Source organism: Crotalus tigris, unplaced genomic scaffold, assembly GCF_016545835.1.
Source record: "Crotalus tigris isolate CLP2741 ecotype Arizona unplaced genomic scaffold, ASM1654583v1 scf7180000018925.3142382, whole genome shotgun sequence".
Lineage (NCBI taxonomy): Eukaryota > Metazoa > Chordata > Lepidosauria > Squamata > Viperidae > Crotalus > Crotalus tigris.
Window position 1 is genome coordinate 2006067 of NW_024097278.1, and position 25839 is coordinate 2031905.

The following is a 25839-nucleotide window of genomic DNA, read 5'->3' on the forward strand; positions in this document are numbered from 1 at the left end:
CTGGCCTGATCTGGATTTCAGAGGAGTTTCCACCATATTTAACCGTCTCTATTCAAATAAGAAGCTTAAAGTTTGCTGTTTTCAGCAACACAAAATTGTTGGATCTTCAACAAAAGAGCATTATTCTGTCAAAGAGATAACACGGAATATGCAAGGTGCTTTCCTAGCTGGTTACCCCCATAATCTCTACAGAGATCTTCAGGAAAATCCCAAGGATATTAAAAAATAACCACCCAGGGTTGTATAGTCCTTGAATTAACTCACATTTGGGCAAGTTTTTAATCTGAAGAGTTAACTCTTCACAAGCCGGGTATTGTGCCAAGAAATAAATCAGATGGAAAATAATTCTACCGTATGATAACAAAAGCATGAACAGTGTCAGCTAAACACTTTAAAAAAAAGTTATGTAAATTACTTCCTGGGTTAAGAATAAGTTCCATTCCTAAGTCTGTTTTTAACTTGAATTTGTATGTGGCTCAGAACTTGTATTTACAGACTATTACTAAAATGATGGACGGGATTGTCCTTTCTTGAGCTGGCAAACTCTGAAACCGTGCAATGTTTTCACAAACTTTTGAAAACAGGCTGTTTGTTAAAAACACACACAGCTTCAGGGGTTCACGAAAACATTGTGTAGCTTCAGTACATTGGATTGAGGAAGGAGACAGCTGTCGGCCATTTTTAGTAATAAGCAGCCTCTTCATAAGCACAACTTGCCCTGAAGTTGGAAGTTCTTAACTTGGGGACTGCCTGTACCGACTAAGCAAATCTTTTAATATTACTACAGATAATTTCACAGTAGAAGTCCTGTTTCACTCAAATGAATAATGTGAGAAGAAAGGAAGGAATTTGTTATGCATAGAAGTGGATGGTCCTCTGGAGACATTCTGTCCAGAAAGATCTAAAATACAAGAGTCCTTCAAACATTCTTGCTTGATAGCAATCCAGCTTCTGCTCAAGTATCTCCAACTCTCTACCACTTGCTAAGGAAGAGTATCCATGGTCAATCAGCTGAAACTATTCAGTAGTCTCTTCCCATATTGGTTCCCTGCAATTTCCACCCTATGTTTCTAGTCCTAACATCTGGAGCAACTGTTCTCAATGTTCCACAGCAGACATGTCAAACACAAGGCCTGCGGGCTGGATGTGGTCCGCGAAGTAGTTTCATGTGGCCCATGAAGCCATCCTGGAAACAGTGAGGGAACGGCCCCCTCTGCCTTGGCCCTAGCCCAGCCAGCCAGGAGCCAATGTACAATTTTGTGGTGGCCATCTATGCTGAAACGCATTCAGTCTTAGCTCCATAAGCCCCCCTCCTCCGCATGGCCTGAGAGGAACTGAGGCTCCTCCAGTGGACCATGCCTTGGCACTTGCCCTGGTCCTACCCCCTTCTGCCAGAGACCCTCAGATCTGTCCCACTCCTGCCCAGACCCCCACAGGCACCCTTGATGCAGACAATGTAGAGCTGGCCATGCCCACCCAGTAGGCTGCACCCACCCTGGCCACAACCACCTGACCCCCTGAGGGCAACCACAATGCTGATGCGGCCCTCAATGAAATTGAGTTTGACACCCCTGGCCTACAGGATGCCTTTTAGTTGTTTGAAGTCCATAAGGACCATTGTCTCCCTTTCTTCTCCAAGCTAAGCACAACTTTTTCAACTGTTTATGAGATTTGCAAAAGTAAACTAAGTGTTAATCTGAATGTGACGGCTAAAGCTAAGTTAAAGTGGGATTGGCCCAATCTATGTTTCAGGAAACCAGCCGTTGTTTAAACATGTCTTGTGAAGGGAAGGCAAAACCAAATCGGCGTAGAACCATAGAGTGCAAAGACCAGAAAGGTCCAGCATATTTTGATAATCTCATGTTCTGGGAATCCTGGGATTGCGTTTTGTTTGCCCAGATTTAGGATTCAGCACATTGCGATATAACAAGTAGCTTTCACACTGAGGGTGAAGGAGGCTCAAAAGAATAAAATATTTGTGCTCTTGACTTTCTATATTAGACAGAAGATGTACCGTTATAACAAGGGCCAGTTTAATGTAGAAGATAGTAATCTAGAACCCAGGAGACCATCACTTCTAGTTCTCTTTTATGGTTGAAAGCCAGTGATTTTGGATCAGTCATTGTCCTTCCACCCAACCTATCTCACAGGGTTGTTATATTGAGGAGCATAAGAGGCAACAGCATTATGTACACCCCTTGATGTGTACAAAATAAAGGCAGGGTATACACTGAGTTGCAATAAGACAACTCCAGTGTATATTTTGAAGTCATCTGGGATAGAATAATACTTTAAAGAATCTGCTACATACATTGTTTCCAAGTGCAATGCACATTTGGTTAGTCACAGATTGCTAACACAGCTTTATTCCAGTAATTATGCAGACACATCATTGTTTTAATGATTTTTCATTATTATTATTATTTCACATTATTCTATATTATTCTACCTTACAATAGTTTTAAAAAAATAAGATTTTACTCAGCTGCAATTCTCAGCTGATATATATGTGGCACAGAAGGTGGGGGCTTAGGAGGGCTGTCATGTGTATGGCTGGGGAGAATGTGTGCTGCAGGCCAATGACCCTATTTACTTCCTTACCTGAATGGAGTGGTTACCATGGAAATGGACTCTCAAGATGTCTTTTTTTTTTTTTTTCACTTCTGGAGGTCCAGAAAATCCCACTCTCTTTTGTTCTTTTTTCTTCAAAAGAGGAGAATAGGTAGAGATCAAGATGGAAAATATGCTCCAGCCAACTTTTTCTTTTCTTTTTTTTTAAAAAAGAGCAATTGAAGTAAAGTGGCTTATTTCAGGAAAACAAAAATAGTTCCCCGTAGAAACCCTAGTTCATGTGTCAGCAGAACTCAGCTATTAAATACTGTTGTATAAATTAATTTCCGCAAGATCTTATCTGCTTGTAGAGCAATTTTTGTGGAAGAGTAAACAATATGCATTTTGTCAGGTTAGTCATGAGATTGTGATGAGAAGACCAATTTTGTTTTCACGCCTTTAACTCTCAACTATTGTGATTCAAGAAAAAAAAATCAGTCTAGCAAGGTCTTCCAATGTGGGTTATAAATTTCTGTGGGATGCAGAAGGTGAATTTTTGTTGGCTTATTTCTGTTTTGCCTTTCCTCTAAGGAATTAAGGTGGGATATGGGTTTTTCACAATTTATGAAACCTTGTGAGGTTTGGTCAGGTTGAAAATGGGCCCAAACTCATCCAGCAACTTTGATGGGTGATAACTTTGTAATCCAGAAGTAGGCCAGGTTTTTCGATGTTAGGGATTACATTTTCCATATGTCCCAGCTAGTATGAACAATCATCAGAGTTATGGAAACTTGTTGTGTAAAATCACACAGCCCAGCTCCAAATATCAAACTATGTCCTTGCTGAAGGACTTTCTTTCAAGAAACATTCTGATCCAGACAAAAATGATCATTTTCACAGTCAGCTTCCACTTGAAAATATAGCCACCACAGGTTCCTTATTATAAAGGACGGTCCCTTATTTCAGAAAGCTGCCCTTTAAATTTATTTAATTTAATAATTTATTTATGTATTTTTGGCTTTGCTCTTGTATATTCTTTTGTCAAACCAAGTTAAAAATAAAATAAAATAAAAAAGGTATAAATAAAATAAAAATATTTTTAGCCCTTATGAACTTTTTTTCCAGATCTATCGTTTTTTCAGGTTCACCATTCATTTTTGTCCAAGAAAATATAGTCACTGTATTTTTAATACAGCTCTCCATAATAATAATAATAATAATAATGATGATGATGATGATGATGTTGGAAGGGACCTTGGAGGTCATCTAGTCCACCCCCCTGCTCAGGCGGGAAACCTATACCATTTCAGACAAATGGCTGTCCAGTCTCTTCTTAAAAACTTCCAGTGTTGGAGCATTCACTGCTTCTGGAGGCAGGTTGTTCCATTGGTTAATTGTTCTAACTGTCAGGAAGTTTCTCCTTAGTTCTAGGTTGCTTCTCTCCTTGATTAATTTCCATCCGTTGCTTCTTGTCCTGCCTTCCAGCGCTTTGGAGAATAGCTTGACTCCCTCTTCTTTGTGGCAGCCCCTGAGATATTGGAACACTGCTATCATGTACCCCCTGGTCCTTCTCTTTATTAAACTAGATATACCCAATTCCAGCAACCGTTCCTTATATGTTTTAGCCTCCAGACCTCTAATCATCTTTGTTGCTCTTCTCTGTACTCTTTCTAGAGTCTCAATATCTTTTTTACATCATCGTGACCCAAACTGGATGCAGTATTCCAAGTGTGGCCTTACCAAGGCATTGTAAAGTGGTATTAATACTTCACGTGATCTGGATTCTGTCCCTTTGTTAATGCAGCCTAACATTGTGTTGGCTTTTTTGGCAGCTGCAGCACACGGCTGGCTCATCCTTGAAAAAGGTCTTGGAAAGAGCAACAAAGTCTTGATTGGCATCTTGGTGCCAAGGAACTGCCATTTTAAATGAAGCCAGTGTGGGCCCCATCTTTTCTGACTCTCTTAGTAAATGCTGGTTTTGAGACAAAATGTCACCTCTTTTGGAACGGCACTTTGGAAAGAATAAATAGTTTGGGGAAATTGACGCACTCATCAAGTAAAGCCTTTATTTTATTTCCATGATAAGAAGACAAGCAGCTGTTATAATAAAAGATGTTTGCTCCAACTATAGGAAAGCAGGTTCCTGTTTTGTGGTGACTGGTTTTAAAGTCTTTGCTAAAACCTTTGGAAGTTTAGCTAAAAATACATTTCTTTTTATACATTGGCTCCCAAGTGGTCATTTCTACGTGCAGATTTCATTTATTAACTCATAACCTTTATTTTTAGTAGCATCTTTAATGACTAGGAGTGGCTTGTGGTGACATTTGTTATTTTAGCTGTTTAGACTGTTTGCTGTATTTGAAATGTTCATATGGCTAGAAAATAATATTTTTTGAAAATCCGTATCCCCTCAAATGGCTTATGGTAGAGAAAATCGGCACTAAAATAAAGACATCTTTGAGCTGGAATGAAGCTTTTTTAGAATTTCTCTGGAAATGGAGAGGAGCAGTTGAATGTCACCACTCCAGAGACATTCTGGAATTAAAAAAGGAGAGAAGCAACCTAGAACTAAGGAGAAACTTCCTGACAGTGAGGACAATTAACCAGTGGAATGACTTGCCTCTAGAAGTTGTGGATGCTCCATCACTGGAGGTTTTTAAGAATGGACTGGACAGCCACCTGTCTGAAATGGTATAGGGTCTCGTAGAAGACCTCCAAGGTCCCTTCCAACGTTGTTAGTCTGTTATTCCTCCTCCTCCTCCTCCTCTTTAAGAAGAGACTGACAGCAACCTTTGTGAAATGGTACAAGGTCTCCTGCTTGAGCTACGGGTTGGACTAGAAGATCTCCAAGGTCCCTTCCAACTCTGTTAATCTGTTAATTTTCCAGAGAGCTACCCTGAAGAGGAACCGAATCTCCTGCTTCCATGATGCTGAGAGGGAGTCATGGGTTAAAAATGTCAAGCACAATTCACATGACCGAAGACCCGCCTTTTTTTAGACAGCCATGATGGACATCAAAGGGGTGGGGTTCTGATTGCATGCTTGTGGCTGCCCTCTTGACTTTCCTTTATTTTCCTTATTTATTTAATAACCCCCTCTATGAGATTTGTTTCCAACCTTCTATAAAAAAGAATGGTAGATAGAACAATAGACACAGTGTTTATGTCCTCCCTGGAAGAAGTGTCCAAGTAAAGTACATGAAGGAAAGATGGAAATCCGAACCACCACTTGCCAAGTTCACCCTAGTTTATTTGGTCTCGGCTGTTAAGAAAGACTTCCACAAATATTCCACAACCACAACACCCTAGTTTTACAGCCGGTTTACCTACAGTAGAACCGTATCAGAAATCCATCAGCTTATTTCTTCAACACTGCGGACGTTGCAAGAACAAAGAAGCCAGGAGCTGCTTTCAAACTGAAGCAGAAGTCTTGTGTTCAAGTACCACAAATGAACTCGCTGAGTGTCGCTGTTGATCCTGGACTGGCAAATCGCAAGTGACAAGCAGTGTGCCTGCATCCTTGTACCGAGATATTGGATTGTGTCTGTTACGCCACTTTCTGAGTGTCTTCCCACAAAAAATAATAATAAAAAAAAAATCCTGAGTTTTCCATCTCTGGCATGGTAACCACCTCTGATTTTAAATGACTTGACCTGACCGAGATATTTATAGTTCATCTTGCTGTTATGTCATTTATTAATTTATTTAGCCTTTTCTTTGTCTTGGGCCCTCGGTTCAAGGAGTGTTTGAGGTGAGGTAGAATTCAACTGCTTTGAATCAATATATATATATATTACCTGAGGCAAGGGAGGACTTAACAGAACTAGATAAAGCCAACAGCTTCTGTTGACTAAATGACAAGACAAACAACTGCAAATGCCTTTTGTTCTATTTTGAGGTCTGGCAGTACGAATCAAGAGGTAGCCAGCAGTTCCACCCAAATCCAAGGAAATGTCAGGAAAACAAACACAGATGCTGCTTTGCAGGGAAACAGGCAAGATTAGAAGAGACAGGTAGATCGGTGAGCCATTTAAAACATGATGCCAGATGGACTCTTTTTTGTCTCTCTGTGTAGGAAAAGTTTGTTTTCTGGAGAAATTAGCCAAGGCAGGGAAAGTTAGGCAGTCAAGTTTTCAAAGAAAGTCAGATCCAGATTTAACAGAATAACAGAGTTGGAATGGACCTTGGAGGTCTTCAAGTCCAATTCCCCTGCTCAGGCAGGAAACCCTATATCAGGGGTAGGCAACCTTGGCTCTTTTATGACGCGTGGACTTCAACTCCCAGAATGCCTGAGCCAGCATGGCTCAGCTTGGAAACCTGTCCCTTTCCCCTCAGCACGGCTGGCTCAGGAATTCTGGGAGTTGAAGTCCACCAGTCATAAAAGAGACAAGCTTGCCTACCTCTGGCCTAGGCCTAGGCCGCTTTCTGACTCGTGGACTTCAACTCCCAGAATTCCTGAGCCAGCATGGCTCAGCTTGGAAACCTCTCCCTTTCCCCTCAGCATGGCTGGCTCAGGAATTCTGGGAGTTGAAGTCCACGAGTCATAAAAGAGCCAAGGTTGCCTACCCCTGCCCTATATCATTTCAGACAAATGGTTATCTTTTTGAAAGCTTCCAGTGTTGGAGCACTCACAGCTTCTGGAGGTAAGACATTCCACTGATTAATTGTTCCCGCCGTCAGGTAATTTCTCCTTAATTCCAGGTTGCTTCTCTCAATTAGTTTACATCCGTTGCTTCTTGTCCTGCCTTCAGGTGCTTTGGAGAATAGCTTGACTCCCTCTTCTTTGTGGCAGCCCCTGAGATATTGGAATGCTGCCATCATGTCCCCCCTTGTCCTTCTTTTAATTAAACTAGACAATTCCAGCAACTGTTTTTTATATGTTTTAGCCTCCAGTCCCCTAATCATCTTTGTTGCTCTTCTCTGCACTTAGATTTATGCAGAAATTTGACACCAGCTCTCTCCAACCTGGAGATCAGAGGTGGTGCATCATCAATTCTCAAAATCTGGTCATTAGTGGCCAGGTTAATTAGCAGACAGGAGAATTGGTCCTATACTGTTAGATAGAGAAAAGTCTGTTTTGGGTGTGTATTCATCAGATTTGAAGCTAACTATCAAAGCAGGAAGGTCCCCAAGGAATGATCTGCAGGACTCTGATCACACCATCATGGCCAAATTCTTCAATTTTTTACTACTCCCTGGAGGCAGCCTGCAGTGAAAGATGAATAATTGCAATGTATTTTTTCTTGCTAGGTTTCTCCAGCTGTACTCCAAGACCTTTCTACTGATAATGAAATGGTTCCCCCCACCTCCTAAGAGTGCTTGGAGGTGGACATTGCCTGATGTATCTACTACTCTCATGTGATTCTTCTCCACACTGAATGGAGGGTCTTCAAGAATGCTGAGTAACTCCATCTCTGAGAAGAATGTTGATGTTTAGGATCTCAGGCCAAAAGCATAGCATTGTTCATCCTGTTGGGATGCATTTTGTAGTAATGCCACAATTAATATTTCTGCTGTTGGCCCACCCACAATTTGGAAGATAATCCGAGCACAAAGGTCCAATTTGACACAGAGATGGCATCCGGATTCCAAAAAAAGATGTTGATTGAGCAAGCAAGCTTGTTGCCAGGCTCATTTTCTTTCTGCTTTTAGATTTCTTCTTCCGTTAATGTTGATTCTTTCTCAAGACGCTGTAGGTGACTGGATTTTCCCTGCTCATCTAGGTTAAAAATCATCATATAAAAAATGAGGACCGCTGGGGAATTAAACCTGCAATTCTTTAATCTTAGTCTGTCCTTCTAGCTACCATCTCATATCCTTCTTTTTCTGCACCTCAATCCAATTCTGGCAACAGAATTGATGGATGGATGAGGATGATGAAAGTAGCTGTTGAATGTTTCTAGAAACTTCATTTGAGGAAGGCAAATATCTAGACTTATTAGGAGTGACCCTGGATGAGCATCCATGCCCTGAATAAGTATGCATAAAACCAAATTACGTACCTATTAGCGGATCTGCTTTTTTTTATAACTTTATGCCTTATTTGCCTGAAGAAAAAGAACTCTCATTTTAGATATAGACAATATTTGCTTACAATCTTGCCCTGTGTTATAGACCACAGTTGTCCACAAGATATGATAGGAAGGTCAAGATGGGGCTGTGATCGTGCAAATTACCAATTTTTAATATATATTGCACATAAAAAGGCAGGATTTTGATTGTACCATCATGGTTGCCATAATGACTTTTTGTTTTGGCCGCACTTTGAGGAATTCTTGCCCAAGATATTTCCAAAATACAGTCATTGCTACTATTTGGACAGGCTTCCTACAATGTATATAGCTTTCAGCTAGATGATGATGATGATGATGATGATGATGATAATAATAATAATAATAATAATAATAATAATAATAATAATAATAATAATAATAAAGCAAGCAAGGGTAGTACCAATAGTCATAGGCTTCTTGGGTGCAATCCCAAAACAACTGGAGCACCACTTGAACACCATTGGCATTGACAAATTGCTATTAGTCAATTGCAAAAGGCGGCCTTATTAGGAACTGCTTCCATCCTGCGACGATATCTGTAATACCATCAAACATCCACATCTGCCTATCCCAGGTCCTGGGTAAGGACTCGATAGGTAGACAAAATGCCAAATCCAGTCTGAACATCTGGCTGACTGTGCGATGATCGATAATAATAATAATATCTGCTCAGGCAGGAAACCCTATACCATTTCGGACAAATGGCTGTCCAGTCTCTTCTTAAAAACCTCCAGTGTTGGAGCATTCATCGCTTCTGGAGGCAGGTTGTTCCACTGGTTAATTGTTCTATTTGTCAGGAAGTTTCTCCTTAGTTCTAGGTTGTTTCTCTCCTTGCTTAGTTTCTACCCATTGCTTCTTGTCCTGCCTTCAGGCGCCTTGGAAAATAGCTTGACTCCCTCTTCTTTGTGGCAGCCCCTGAAAGACTGCTATCATGTCCCCCCTCGTCCTTCTCTTCATTAAACTAGACATACCCAATTCCAGCAGCCGTTCCTTATATGCTTTAGCCTCCAGTCCCCTAATCATCTTTGTTGCTCTTCTCTGTAGTCTTTCTAGAGTCTCAACATCTTTTTTACATCATGGTGACCAAAACTGGATGCAGTATTCCAAGTGTGGCCTTACCAAGGCCTTGTAAAGTGGTATTAACACTTCACGTGATCTTGATTTTATCCCTCTGTTAATGCAGCCTAGCACTGTGTTGGCCTTTTTGGCAGCTGCAGCACAGTATTCTGCTAGTAAAACATCTAGTAAATCTCCTGGTACCCATAGCAAACATTTTGTGCTATAGAACAGAGATGGAATGTGGCCTTTACGAGGGTGCTGTGCTCAGTGACTCATACACATTGTGTGAAAATCAAGGGAACTTGCATATGTATAACATTCTGCAAAATTAGGCTATTGTTATGAGTACCTCCAAGCAATTCATCATCTTGTTTGCCGATAATGTCGAAAGTTGTCAACATTAAAATTAATGTTTTCATCATCGCAAACTGCCCTTCACCATGAATCATTGATTACCTGGCCACATCCAATCAGATGATTTCCCCAATACTTTGCCAAAGCTAGTTAATCCATCATCTATTTCTCTCTTTTGTGCAAACATTGAGACCTGTTGAATAATTTGTATATTCATTTGCAGCGACACCCCCCCACCTTCAATTTGGCAACAAGCAATGAAAGAAATAATTTGGCATTGTGTGTACTATAGTAAAAATAAGCTGCAATTAAAATGCAAGTATGATGCACCTAGAGAGAGATATAAAACAGGAGTTATCATAAACTTAACTTGTATTTTTATGTTATTTGCTGCAAAAATCATTCTTTTTTGTTTCCAGAAGTTAGATAGGTAGATATGTAGCTAGGTAAATAGGTAAATGATAGATAGATAGATAGATAGATAGATAGATAGATAGATAGATAGATAGATAGATAGATAGAATGTTTACTTCTCTTTTAAATTGGGCTTTAGTTGTTTCAGTTGTTATTTATTGATCCATTATTTTGGCTTATTTAATTTTAAAATGCTATTTCCAGACAAATGTTTGTGTTGTGCAGTGAAAGACACCTTTAACTAAACCACAAGAATAGGTGGAGTCTAAATATTTGAAAGAACATTTGAAAGAACATCCTACCATCCCATGAAATAACATGGGATGGCATGATCAAAACAAGGGAGCAGCAACTGCACAAAAGCAAATATTAGCTAATCATTTGGATAAGAACAGTAAACAGAATCTGAAGGATTTGCTTGAATATTCCTTATAGCATTTCAGTTAAGCAACACTTTGGAACCCAGACAAACTAAAGTTGAATGACTGTTTTTAATACTGTTTACTGCTATAGAGACTCAACTCACAAATAACTTTTGAATAAGATTTCTGGAAAAATTCCTGAACTGATCTCTGAAGATTACTGAAAATGCAACTGAAGTGAATTGACTGTGTGTGTATGTGTGCACACATATGATGAAAACAGAGACAATATCTGAATCAACTATATTAACTTGGAAGTTAATGGAGAGAGCCAGTTTGGTGTGATGGTGAAGGCATTAGACTAGAAACGGGGAGACGGTGAGTTGTAGTCCCACCTTAGGCATAAAACCAGCTGGATGACCTTGGGCTGGTCACTTTCTCTCAACCCTGGGAAGTAAGCAATGGCAAACCAGTCCTAAAAACACTGCCAAGAAAACTGCAGGGACCTGTCCAAGCAGCTTCTGAGAAGGGGACATGTTGAAGAGAAGAAAACACACAGATATCAACACACATGTGTATGTGACAAATGCAGATGAAAGAAAAAGAGCCAGATCTGAGTCAACTACATTGACTGGGAAGAGCATGTTCTTCAAAAGAAATGCTTCCTACTGACTCCTGCACATACCTTCCAGTGGATTTTCACACCACGCCACACCTGGAACTCATGGCTACTTCACTGCCCTTCTTCTCCATCTTTTCTTCTCTAGACTCCCCAAACTATAACCATTTTCTAGGGAAAGCATCAGAAGAGGCTGATTGTTTACCTGTAAAGTTGACTTTGAGCAAATAGTCTTTGTAGAGCTTCTTGCCATCCAAATGCTTCATGCTGTCACAGAGCTTGGTAGTGTTTGGACACATTGTCCGCTGCATTTTATGCAAGGCATGGGCCATGACATACACCGCGTTTACAACGAACATGATCTTGGATTCTTGTTCGTAATTGGAACTGTTAATAGACAAATGCTTGTCACAAGCTTTTTTGTGGGTTTTCCTGTTCTGAAGGCTGCACTGGAATTTCTGCTCCCAGAAATCCTTAAACCAGGGATCGCGATGGTTAGTATAGGGGGTGAGACTCTGGAAGTATCTATCAAACTCTTTGATTGGATGGGAAGCAAGCTCTAAAGTGATGGCCCCATTGGCAACATGTTCGTTGCCCTTGACCACACTCTCCTGGGCTCCCCAGCCATCACTGGCCACCCAGGTAAAGGAGACATTGAACCGGTTGGCTGCAGCGATGAGTTCCCGAGAGTCATCGCTGCGCATGAACAAGACGACCACTTTCGCGTTGGGCTTCTGGAGGAGTTCTCTAATGACGCTGTCATAGGACTTTCGAATGTTGGATCGGCCGACCTTCTCAGAGGTGGCGATGCAGATGTTCCTTAGCCGGGCTTCTTGTTCAAAGGCTTCAATCCCTGTTTCTCCATAGTCTCCTTCCGAGGCAACCGTGGACACATACGTCCAGTTAAAGAAGCGCAGAATCTCAGCCATGGCCTTGGCTTGATAGAAGTCTGGAGGCACCGTCCTTGCAAAGTAGTCGTACCGGGTCTTATCACTCAGCTTGGCACTGGTGGAGGCGTAGCTGATCTGAGGAATCTGGAAGAGCCGGAGCAAGTTTGCAACCTGGAAAGAGAGAGAGAGAGAGAGAGAGAGAGAGAGAGAGAGAGAGAGAGAGAGAGAGGGAGGGAGGGAGGGAGGGAGGGAGGGAGGAGAGAGAGAGAGAGAGAGAGAGAGAGAGAGAGAGAGAGAGAGAGAGAGAGAGAGAGAGAAACAGCATTAGGATGCCTAGAGAAGGTGCACCCTCATTCCAGGAATGGATCCAGAGTTCTGTGAATGATCTGAACTCTTCTGGATGATTCTGGGGCATCTCATAGGATGCCAGCCCCAAGATGTAGATCTGATAAAAAAATTTTTTTTTAATTCTAATTAAGACTAAAACTACTTTTATTAAGATTGGCTATGGTAACAGAAGATGGCAACTCTGATTATGATTTATTATGTGAATTAGAGAGATGTCTGATGCATTTTTGCATTCTTCCTTTATTGTTTGGGCTTAAACAATGTTTTCCTTCCTGATGCTTTGTTCAAAAAAATCTCTCTCTCTTTAACTTTATATGATAGAATCCTTGGATTCCTTCCTTCCTTCCTTCCTTCCTTCCTTCCTTCCTTCCTTCCTTCCTTCCTTCCTTCCTTCCTTCCTTCCTTCCTCCCTCCCTCCCTCCCTCCCTCCCTCCCTCCCTCCCTCCCTCTTTCTTTCTTTCTTTCTTTCTTTCTTTCTTTCTTTCTTTCTTTCTTTCTTCCTTCCTTCCTACCTACCTACCTACCTACCTACCTACCTACCTACCTACCAAATTTCAGAACTACAGTTGAAGAAAGATAAGATGACATACCTATTTGAAAAGAATTAATGAATGGGTAAGAATCAGAAATCAAATACAGGTTTTAGTAAAGCAACAAAGCAGAAGTCTTGGTTTTATCATCAAACATAATTCAATAACCATGTTCTTTCTTATAACATTTCTGTTTATTGTAGTTTTCTTCTCAGTAGCAGCAAAGGGGAGATTGAATAGGATTAAATGTACCCGTATGGTATTCAGAAACCATAAATTAGCTTACCATTTTGTACAAATCTAACCGTTGAATTTTGAGAATTAGATATTCCTTTGCTAGAATGCAAGTTATTGATTATATTGAATCAATGATTGTTCAGTGAACTATTACAGTATAATCAGTTTGGACTCAGATGTCGAATATTTAAATGAGTATATCTGCATTTCTACAAATGTGAGAGTTAAATCTTTTAATTGCATCACTAGGATATAATAAGATTTTATCCCTGTATAACAGATTCTCTCACATTTGTGCCTACAGGAAAAGAATTGAGACAAAAATATCCTCAAAGAATTGAAGTGATGGCTGTTTAAAGTTACCTCCTGCCACATCCATCTTGAAAATTGCACTGCAAAAATGATCTGAATATTCATAAAAGCTTAAAGAACCTTATGACGTCATCAACAATCAGAGCAATCAGATGAGATGCCTGTAACCCTTGTACTGATTGTATCGACTCCCAGGCACTTCCAGTTGACGAGTTGTTATCTTCCAGCGATGTCTTCTGGCTCTTGGACTGAAGTATGTGTTGACAGATGGCCGATGTGCCAAAAAAGAATAACTACTTAAGTAGGAGAATTGCTTTGGGTAAGTCTCCATCTGAGCCTTATTGCCTTCAAATGTTCTTTCTGCTAATAGCAGAAATCAAAGTTTTGGAGGTCAGCTCTTTAATATTTAAATTTTGGAAGGCCCTAGGTTCGATCTGCAGGCACTTCTGTTAATTTTAACCACACTTGGAAAGATCTTGAGATCTTGGAGAACATTCAGATTTTGAAACTACTGACCCAAAGGAGGCATTATTCTGAGCCAACATTTAGAAGTTTCGTCCTTTCTTGTAAATAATACTGAGATGTTATTTTTTTCCCCCCTTAACTGTGCTACTGCAGGCAAGACTGGAAATGTTTGGTGGTGGTTTATTCTCCAGGCTTGTTTAGCTTCTGAATGTTTCATCACCAGGCTAGGTGATCTCCTTTGCTTCTGTTGAAGTGTCTTGTTTCAGTTCTTCTCCACTTTTATTGATATCTATCATGTGGCCATGTGGTTAGTGGGTCCGGAACAAAAATCATTGGCCATGCCACCATATGCTACATACATGAATTCATCAAAGTCTGGTATTCTACCAATGGATCCATCAACCAACATGTTGATTTGGAGTCGTATCAACCAATGATGGCACTGACCACCTCTTCCCTTGGTGACCTTCACTTGACATCACCAGCCAGTCACACAGCATGTCATATGGCATGACTAGCTGGTCACACGACCCACATGACCATATGAGACCAAGAAAAGCAGAGAAGACCTGAAACAATGGGTTTATTAATGGAGAACCGGCGAGCTCTCATTGATTGGCTAGGGCTCTCCAAACAAAGCCTCCAGGGTAGACGTCGGATCGGCTGAAGGGTCTCTTTGCCAAACTCTTTGAGATCCCTTACAGCAGTGGTTCTCAACCTGTGGGTCGGGACCCCATTTGGGGTCGAACGACCATTTCACGGGGGTTGCCAAACAAGGCTGTCCACCATTTTTTCCCCCTTTTATTTGGCCACGCCCCTGACACCCGGTGAAGTATAAGTGGTTGGGGGTCACCACAACATGGGGAACTGTATTATGGGGTCGTGGCATTGGAAAGGTTGAGAACCACTGCCTTACAGTGAAGGCAAGATGGAGGAATAGTCTGCTGGATTTAGAGTGCATTAGGAATCATTTATTCAAATTATTTGCACATGATGGTGTTGCAAGAACTCAGTCTCTTCCCCGATGGGTTATGTTAGAATATGCTCCTTGCTTTAGGGCACCTGAACCTGATGACAGAAATTCAACATTGCGATGTGGGATTGCTTTAAAATAAACAAAGCCCTGTGTCTGATAGAATGCGATCTGGATTCCCAGGAGGGAGAGGCCGCTGTCCAGAAACAGCACAGATACTGTAGTAAGTTTGTGTGAGAGAAGGAGGATGAAGACAGCTCCTCCCTAATAGTTCCCAGAGTATATCTTTAATGATGCAGCCCAGGAGAGAAGCAACCTAGAACTAAGGAGAAATTTCCTGACAGTGAGAACAATTAATCAGTGGAACGACTTGTCTCTAGAAGTTGCAGGTGCTCCATCACTGCATGATTTTAAGAAGAGATTGAACAACCATCTATCTGAAATGGTGTAGGGTTTCCTGCCTAAGCAGGGGGTTGGACTAGAAGACCTCCAGGGTCCCTTCCAACTATGTTATTCTGTTATGCAAAAAGTCTGTTTTAGTTTGGCGAGATTTCTGCCTATAGAGGAGGTGCAGGAAAAAAAAAACCTGCTTAGAAGAATCAATGGTGTCTTTCTTGGTTTTTGAAGCCTGACACTACAGTATATGAATTCAGAGTACAATGGAATAGAATAGAATATATATCCGATATCATATATTAATTAGTTCATAACGGGTGTCCAGCTAAATGTTTTAATTAGCTCTTGGCTCATGGAAATTTATTGTATGCCTTTATAAATGCATGTGCAATGTAATTTGACTTATTGGAAACTGATCTAAGCCAGGAGAGCCAAAAGAATGCCTTTGGATCACACACACCCTACCTCCTAGAATCCTTGAGGATGGGGAGATTAAAAAAATTAAGGATTTTTTTTCCTTATTCTGTAGCATTGGAGTATATTAAAAGTACAATGGATGTTTGCAACTAGCATGTATTTATGACTGTTGCAGCATCCTATTTTAACAAGCAAAGTTAATAGGGGAAGCCAGATTTGTTTAATGAGTATGTAATTTATATAATTGTAAAATTGTCCATGCTCACTTAACAACTGTCTTGCTTAACAATAGAAAGTCCTGGTTGTCAGTTAAGGACTGTATGTGTACAGTAGCTACCAGATTTGGGCTGCAAAAATTGAGATGACCACTAGACAGCAGCAAAGAGCTGCTATTTGCTCCATGTCTCTGCTGCCACCTAGAGCTTATCTGGATTTCTGCAGCTCGGATCAAGTACAACTCAGTTCTTAAGATTTTGGTACTCGTTTCAAATGTTTCAACACACTTGCAAAAGCAGCAATTTCTTTTCAGGAAAAACAAATCCTTTTGAATATGTCTTTGGTGCTGCAATCAGCTGTTTTCTTTCTCTTGACCTCGGGAGGGAAGCCCATTTTGAGCTAAACTATTTAAATGCAGAGCCCTGAACTGGGTTATGCATCTAATTTTTAATTGTGAAGGGGAATCTGAAAATTTAAGACAAGCAAAATAAGAACTGGAAGGGCAACCTGTTCGAGATTTTCTGGCTGTTGCTCAAACTAGACCTACAATCTTGAATGCAAAAAGTCTCATTGTTGACATTTAGTGGTTACCATTTTGTCAGCCCAGGTATGTTAGACTTATTCTGTATCTCAGATTTGAAATATCAATCATATGATCATTTAAGCCAGTTTCACTATTCTAGAGTTATATGGACAGAAATGTTTAGTATTCTATGTTCTATTTATTTTTCATGATAGACCCAGGTTTAATCTCAGAATCTGTAAACTTCAAACGCAGTTCCTAGCAGAGCCATATGCCACCAGGACTCTACCTTGTTTGAGATACGTGCTCATTAACCATGTTGGCTGGGGATGATGGAAATCAGGGCTGTTTGGCGGCAAAAAGAAAAAAGGCAAGTTGACACCCACAACCATGATCAAGGACCTAATCTTTTCTACATGCACCAAGAGACATGTAACCAGAGGTGGGGATATTCCCACTTCCAGGCTAATTCTGTTGATATCCAACAAATTCTATTGTGGAGACGCCAAAGAGATCCTTCAGAAGAACTGCATCCAACTGAAATAAAGAAGAGATAATTCTGCCTATTCATATGACAGCTGAGTTTTCAAGTTGCCCGGCATGTTTCAGAAAGCAAAGTCCACCTAGAAAAGGCCAAGCATGTGGTTTCTTTCCATACAACCATCCCCTCCTTCTAAATTATGATTCTTCTGGAAATGAGCAAAACTATTGGTTGTACTTGCCTTGTCTTGCCTTTGGCTGCTTATGGTACATTATGAAATCTGATCACAACCACTTTATCCTAGAGTAGCAAGAGCACTTAAATTTACATACTATTCCATAGTGCAGTGTTTCCCAAACTTGACAATTTTAAGGCATGAGGACTTCAACTCCCAGAATTCCACAGCCAGCAATGCTGGCTGTGGAATTCTGGGAGTTGAAGTCCTCATGCCTTAAAATTGTCAAGTTTGGGAAACACTGCCATAGTGCTTTACAGCCCTCTCTAAGCAGTTTTACAGAGTCAACCTCTTGCCCCCAACAAACTGAATCCTCATTTTACCGACCTTGGAAGGATGGAAGACTGAGTCAATTCTGAGCTGGTCAGGATTGAACTCCAGACTGTGGGCAGAGTCAGCCTGCAAATACTGCATTCTAAGCATTGTGCAACTGAAGGTGACGGGGAGTTTTATCACAATACATGTAGAGGACACAAAATTGTGAAGGCTGCATGGATCGTTTTAGCCAGACCGTCATCCCCTCCAATTCCTTTGCCTTAAACTAGGACTGCACAACCCAACCCCACCAATCCTGATCTCCCGATCAGGAGATCCATAGATTCCCTGAAACAGGTGAATGATCACAGACATGCTATACTATATTTTTATGAATGGAGTGGCTCACCTGTATGGAAACGCTGCTATAAGATCCTCCGATGACCCCTGCAATGAGTAAGGGGGTGTTTTCTTGAACCGCATATGAGCCATCAGGACACATGTACTCTGCTTCGTCCACTTTAGTCAAAGAAGCCCTAACAAACTCCAGGGACTGTTCCAACGCGTAGGTGTCTCGTGAGCAAGTATCCAAAATATGAACTCCGAGCTTAATCCCTGGGAGCAAGTGGCTGTCTCTGTTGATCTCATCAATGGCAAACAGCATGGCCTCCAGCCTTTGGATGCCTCGGTCTTCATTGATTCTTCCACACTCTTCAGCACCAGTGCCCTTTTCTTTAATTGGGAAGAGACCTCCCAGCACCAGGTCCCCTTCGATTTTAATTTCTTTCCTTAAAAAGTTATGGTCACCTAGAGAAAGGAAGACACTTTTGGAGAGCAAAGCCAGCGCAAGCACAGGAAGCTTTGCCAACATCTTCACTGGTCCTCTTCCGGCAGCTCTAAGAAACCTTGGTAGAAACGTTAGAGGTCTTCATTCTCTCCAGCACGTAACTGCGCAGGACGAAGAGCTGTCCCATTGAGAAGGGAGGGACAAACCAACTGGACCTTCTGTCAGGTGCCTACGGAGATGGAAAAGGATTAGAAAGAGGGTGAAATGCAAAACAGAATCATAGACTTTTTAAAATTGTTCACTGCAAATATCTTCCTTGCAAATCTTCACGGGAAGCTTGGATTAAGTTCTCTAATGGTGATATGAGAACGACAGGAGGACTATTCTTATCGGTCTGAAGTCCTCCTGAAAATGGGATGCAATGGCTTTGCACGGATGGCCAAACTCCACTGATTTGCCACTCTTAGGCAAGAGGCAGAGTGGGTAATGACAGGCCAGATTATTGTGCATACTAACTCAGTGTATTTTGAACTGTTTGAAGGATCCCAGAAGTGCTTTTCCAAAAGGCAACTGGACTTTCCTTATTATTCCTTGAAGACATTTCGTTTCTCATCCCAAAAACTTCTTCAGTTCTTCTTCAAAATATGAAAATATTTCACTTTAATGTTTTAATATAGTTTTGATGCTTTCCTCTATCATGTCTCACACAAGTCAAAGTCAAAATGTATTTGTTGTCTGAGACTAAACACAACAAAAAGACCAACAATACGTGAAAGTTAATAGAATTATCTCTCTCTCTCTCTGTTTGTCTGTCTGCCTGCCTGCCTACCTCTACCTCTATCTCTATCTCTATCTCTATCTGTCTATCTGTCTACCTGTCTGTCTGTCTGTCTGTCTGCCTGCCTGCCTACCTACCTACCTACATCTCTCTCTCTCTCTCTCTCTCTCTCTCTCTGTGTGTGTGTGTGTGTGTCTGTCTGTCTTCCTGCCTACCTACCTGCCTACCTACATCTCTCTCTCTCTCTCTCTCTCTCTCTCTCTCTCTCTCTCTCTCTCTCTCTCTCTCATTTCTACAGTATATCATCTAGTAAAAAAAATAAAAAAATGTAAGAGATTTTACATCTGCAATATTTCTGTCTCCACCTTCCAGCATTTGGTTTGGTTCCTTTTACAGTGAAAGGGTGCCATTTTGACATTGAGCTAAGCATCACAGTTTAAGTATGGATCTTAACCTATTGCAGCTACAGTTTTTATGTACTTTGAAGGGAATTGAGATAAGGTATATACTTCTGCTCCTGCCCAGCAAAAGCCAAATTGAAATCCCCAGGTCTTCACTTTTAGTCCTGGGGATTTCAATTTGGCCTTTGCTGGGCAGAAGCAGAAGCATATACCTTATCTCAATTTCCTTCAAAGTACATAAAAACTGTAGCTGCAATAGGTTAAGATTCATACTTAAACTACTTTGTCGACAGAGGCTGTGATTTATACATGTGGTGTCCTTTGAACATGCTGGTCTGAATATTAAAAGAATGTAAAATGATTTCCAAATTCATAGGACTTAGTCGGAGAACAATAAATTCTATGAAAAGCAATAAAAATATAAATAAGTTATACAAAGGAGATGCAAAGAAACATCATAACTCTTATGCCAAGAATCAGAAAATCTGCTCCAGCAGTGGATGGTGCTGAATTTAGAATATATAACTTTATGGAAATAAGGCATATGAAAGATGACTGTAGGATTGTGATTCAAATCTAAATTCAATCAGATTTTCCAGACTGACACCTTCAAATTGTGTTGGGATGATAATTCCATGGATTTTCTACCAACTAGTGTAATTGCACATGGACATGTCCTACCTCCCACTCATGATCCTAATGCCAGCTTAGATGATGGCATGTGGCCTTCAAACAGATGTTCTTTTGCTGTAGTCTACTTCACAGAATTGCCTTGAGAGTAAATGAGAGGGACAGCAGTGTTCAGTCAATTATGGGCATCCGTACAAGCCATGATTATATCACTGACGACATGATGTCATTGCGCAGGTGAGGCTCATAGGATTCTGTTACTGACACAATGAGATCATGATAGACATCACCTCACTTCTGTGCATTGTTGAAGCTGAAGATTCAGAAAAAAACCCCTTTCTGATCCATAAATTCCTGGATAAACCTATTCAATTGTACGCTGTGTGTTGTATCCAATGGAGTTTAATGAGTACTTAAATTTAAGAAAAATCAAAGCTGTTATGTCATCTGATTATAGAGAATCTGCTGGGCATTAGAGAAGTAACTTCAGCAAATTAGCCTAAATTTAACACACTTATTCACAAACACACACATACACACAGAAGGATAGTAATTATTTCATTGCACAATTGTTGCCCCCCCCCAGTCTTCATTCTCACTGGTGCATGATGTCGCAGTTAATAGAACAAATGTTTTGCGAGTGAGCAGAAGCCACAGCAAATTACACTGCATGATTAGTTTGATTATTTTAACAGCTTTGTTGAGCGCAGCCTGACAATCGCTAGAACTGTGGCAGGCGTTAAAAAAATAATAATAATACAGCATGATTGATTGCGGATTCCACTTGCTTGCTTGTATGTTGTAATTGTTAATGTCACAAGAGCACATCGGCAACAAGTGCTGCAGCTGATTATAAATCACTGGATAGTTTTTTTTCAAGCACTGTATTGATTTTCCTGTTTCTACACGTTCTCATGTACACTTTTCCTGGGTAAAAAGCTAACGGTAAAACTGATATAGATAAAATACTGTCCTGTTTGTTAAGGTTAGTAAAATGAAAGTCTTATTAAAAAATTGAGAAGGAAACTGCCTAATATTACAGGCTACCTTATGCTTAATTTCTTTGGACAATATTTGACTTTACATAATTTATAGGACAGTGATGGCGAACCTTTTAGAGACCGAGTGCTCAAACTGCAACCCAAAACCCACTTATGTATCGCAAAGTGCCAACATGGCAATTTAATCTGAATACTGAGGTTTTAGTTTAGAAAAAACAACTCATACATTAATATCTTTTGTCTTAAAAGAAAAAACACAATAACAAAGTTTTCAATGATACAAACAACTTTTTACTGAAAGGTAAAAGTCTGCATCTGGCATGCTTTTGAACAAGTAATGTGATTTTTGCTGTGGTATGCGTGCTGATAATTTGTCTAACCTTGCCTCGTACTTTGTAAGTTTGAGAGCAACACATGCAGCACTCAGGTCATCTGTTAGTCTGTTTCTGATGTCAGATTTGATATAATTCAAAGCTGAAAACAGCGCGTTTGCTCCAGAGGCTTGTTTTGGCTAGGAAGGGGCTTGAGAAATAGCTTTTTCCTGTGAAAACTTAGCCAAAGATTGAGGCGTGCCCGCCCACAGAGAGGACTCCAAGTGCCACCTCTGGCATGCGTGCCATAGGTTCACCACCACTGTTATAGGATCTAGATTAGAGATTGGGATCATTGAGAACTTCTTGTCCAGGATGCTATTACGTGAACTTCTCATAGGTAATTTGTGAAGTGCATCAAATCACTGCATGACTCCTGCAGACCATGTGGTGCAGTGTTTTCCATCTCCACCTGTCTGGTTATGGTTGACAGCTCTTCCAAGGATGCTTACAGGATATCCTTGATCCTGTCCATCTGTGGTTTTCTTCTTCATCTCCTTGTCTCAACTTCACCAAGTCAGTTCTTTCTTCTAGCATGTACTATGTCCACAGAATAATAGAATTATAGACCTGGATGTCTAATCTAACAAATCTAAGCTTAAACATCTTTTCAAGTCTATGCTTAGGCAGCTCAAATGAAGAGACACTGCTGTCCTTCCTTGGTTATACTAGTGAATTGCTCTTCCTATACTTTTAAGTTTTTAGCTCTGCCTTTCTATACTTTTAGGCATTATTCCTTGTTCTACAGCAGGGGTGTCAAACTGCCGGCCCGTGGGCCGGATGTGTCATGGTGAAACGGCGCCCACCCCATTGCCGGCAATGGAAAAAAGTCGCGATACGTCCCGACACATCACATGACGTAGTGAGTTTGACACCCTTATTCTACAGTCTTGGATGTCTCTGGCTTCTCCTCAATCATCTTTATCTCAGTTCCTTCAATTTTGATTCAGAGAAACAAAAAGCTGGCTAAATTTCATGAAATGTCACGGATCTCTCATCTCTTGAAAGCTGATGTGGGAACTACCTCAGTGTTGTTGGCATTCTGATATGAGATCTTATAAGATTTCACCAATTGTGATTTTTTTAAAAAAACACCCTTATATTTTATTTTGGAATATGTATCAAGGCCTCTTGGGATTCTGTATTGCTAATTTCCAATTTTGAAAAAGGACACAAGAGAAGGCATTGCTTATAAGCAAAGGCACAGAACAAACAATCCAGGATTTAGCTGGATCAATGCTCTGTTAATGAAAATACCTAAAAGGACTGCCAGCTGGTATGTATTACTTTCTGCCACAGATCAGCTGTGTCTCTGTTTCAACTGGAGATAACAGAATAACAGAGTTGGAAAGGACCTTGGAGGTCTTCTAGTCCAACCCCTGTTTGAGCCCAAGACCCTATACCATTTCAGGCAAATGGATGATCAGTCTCTTCTTAAAAGCCTCCAGTATTGGAGCACCCACAACTTCTGGAGGCAAGGTGTTCCACTGGTTAATTGTCCACATTTTCAGGAAATTTCTCCTTAGTTCGAGGTTGCTTCTCTCCTTGAATAGTTTCCATCTGTTGCTTCTTATCCTGACCTCAGGTGCTTTGGAGAATAGGTTGAGCCCTTCTTTTCTGTGGCAGGACTTCAAATATTGGAACATTGCTATCATGTCCCTATTAGTCCTCCTTTTCACTGGACTAGACATCCTGCAACTGTTCTACGAGAGAAAAAAAGAAAGAAAGAAAGAAAGAAAGAAAGAAAGAAAGAAAGAAAGAAAGAGAGAAAGGAGGGAGGGAGGGAAGGAAGGAAGGAAGGAAGGGAAGGAAGGAAGGAAGGAAGGAAGGAAGGAAGGAATGGAGCTTACCACCTCAGCTAGCAATGTATTGATATATGGAAATGTTTAATGTTGTATGCTACCTGGAGTCAGTGTGAGTCAGGCGATGATATAAACTGGTTTAATAAATAAGCAAGCAAATATGGAAATCTTAGTCTGAAAAATTGCTATCATTAAAATTTTGCATAAAGTGAAATTTAAAGAAAACTTTGAAAGCCCTCCTCAGATGTAGCATCAGCCAGAAAACAAATATCTTTAAAAAAACTTCAATGTTTCAACATAAGCACTACGTTGAAGATATTAATAGAAGTGTAATATAGCTGAATTAAATATAGCTACCGCATGTTAAAAATTTAATTTAATTCTTGCAATCAGTGCCAGAATGGTTTCAGAGATGCTGACGAAGCCCTTCATTCTCAGACCAGCTCCTAAATATTAGCTGATACCATTGAAGTTTAATAAATGTTATAACTGATTATTCCATAGCTACACAGGATAACCCCAATGTGTAGACATTTCTGATGAAATTTTGTATTTGGTCACGGGAAGCTGTTTTTCTAAAGTGATGTGGAACAGTTTTCACTGAAAGTGAATTCTATTGTCAATTTGTGCTCCAAATGTAATTTTTTTCATGAGATCAGAGTCAGACTGACAATCGTGCTGCTGCTGATTTTATGGGTCCTAAAATCTCCATTTAATTTCTATGTATTAAACTTGTCTTCTAGAAGTATTGTGCCTCCATACCAACTGGACAGCAAACCTATTGGCAAGAATACATACAAAAACCTGTAATAGTGGAAGATGAGTGAGCCCCATTTTGTGACATCTCCTGTTTAACTTGATGCCAAGGGGAGGAATGTGTGGGACTAGTCCAGGGGTAGGCAACCTTGGCTCTTTTATGACTCGTAGACTTCAACTCCCAGAATTCCTGAGCCAGCATGGCTCAGCTTGGAAACTCTCCCTTTCCCCTCAGCATGGCTGGCTCAGGAATTCTGGGAGTTGAAGTCCACGAGTCATAAAAGAGCCAAGGTTGCCTACCCCTGCACTAGGCCAAAGTCATTATCCCTAAAAGTGGCAAAGGCATGGAAGCAGGGTGGACAAATGCCCCTGACTCTATTTAGATTTAGTCAAACCATCTCTCTTACTTTAGGACAAATGACATGGCATTTGCAGTGAATTACATAGCTTTATTGAAGGACTTTTGGTGATATTAGCACACAGCTGTATAAATGATTGCTTCATGTGCTCCCATTGGAGATACATGATATGATTTGTGGTGTAGCATGAATAATTCTTGAAATTTTGCTAAAGATACAAACATACCGAATATATGTACTGTATATAAATAGCTGAAATACATAACTTTCTCAACTGGAGACAACCATTCTTTCATACAATGAATCAGTCAAAATTAACAATATTATTGAATTCGTATTTGGTGCATCAAATGACCAAAATCTACCACAGATTGTCCCCAAAGGCATTCCTCTTTCTGAAGATTAGCATTTATTCTAGAAGGATTCAATACATATTTTCTAATTTCAGAACAATGAATCATGAATCTGTTATCTTTCTTTTAATCTATCGTATTTACTTTGTTTTGCTACCAAGGCACATTTGAATAATTTAGCATCTCTTAACCTTGTAGCTGTAATCACGAATACGATAATTTCACTACATAAATAGGCTTTGGATATAACTGAGAAAAACCAGCAAGGAGTCTAGGGTTAATCTTTTTGTGAGTAATGTTTTATAATTTTACCAATTGTGGTACAGCTTAGTGAATTTACAAATGATCTGTGTTATATATATGAAGCAATTATCTACCTAAAGCAAAGATTAAAAGATAAAAAAATAAGACTTTAAACTGGGGACAAGAAACAAAAGCGTTGGAAATCCTGAAAAGGATGCAGTACAAAATGTAATGTATAAAGTTATTACCATTGGATGGTGAAGACGTTAATATCAATTTAATGCTTTCATGAAATACAGACAATGTGAATTCCTTAAAATTATAGTTTCTGGATTTAGAAAACAAAAAGTAATGTTAATACTAATAGCTACATTGACAAAATCAGGCCCCATTAACTAAGCAAAAAGTGACATATAAAGCTTTCAGAGAACATTATTCTTTATTTATCTAAAAACTCTCAAACAAGTGAGATCACTTAGCAAACTGTAAATGCATTAAATTAATAGATAACTGTAAAGATGCTTCAACAGGGATAGAAGACCAAATATATAATGTCACAACTTTTTTTTTTCTTCTGTTCAATTGTGTCCAATTCTTGGAGACTGCCAAGGCAAGATAGAACAACAGAGCTGGATGGGATCTTGGAGATCTAATCCAACTCTGTTCAGGT

General features: G+C 40.1%; 1 protein-coding gene across 2 annotated transcripts in view; it reads right to left on the minus strand.

The window, feature by feature from the left end:
- GRM3 (glutamate metabotropic receptor 3) overlaps nucleotides 1-25839 on the minus strand; it is a 96138-nt gene that overhangs the window by 21153 nt on the left and 49146 nt on the right. The window contains exons 1-3 of one of the 2 annotated variants that reach the window (XM_039357566.1): nucleotides 20336-20419; nucleotides 18098-18704; nucleotides 11616-12471 (exon numbers count right to left, since the gene is read on the minus strand). In XM_039357566.1, the coding sequence (XP_039213500.1) occupies nucleotides 11616-12471; nucleotides 18098-18559 (1318 nt within the window). In that variant the 5' untranslated portion in view covers nucleotides 18560-18704; nucleotides 20336-20419. Of the gene's footprint in view, nucleotides 1-11615; nucleotides 12472-18097; nucleotides 18705-20335; nucleotides 20420-25839 lie in introns of those variants that run through there. The other variant, XM_039357565.1, reaches the window with a different exon arrangement.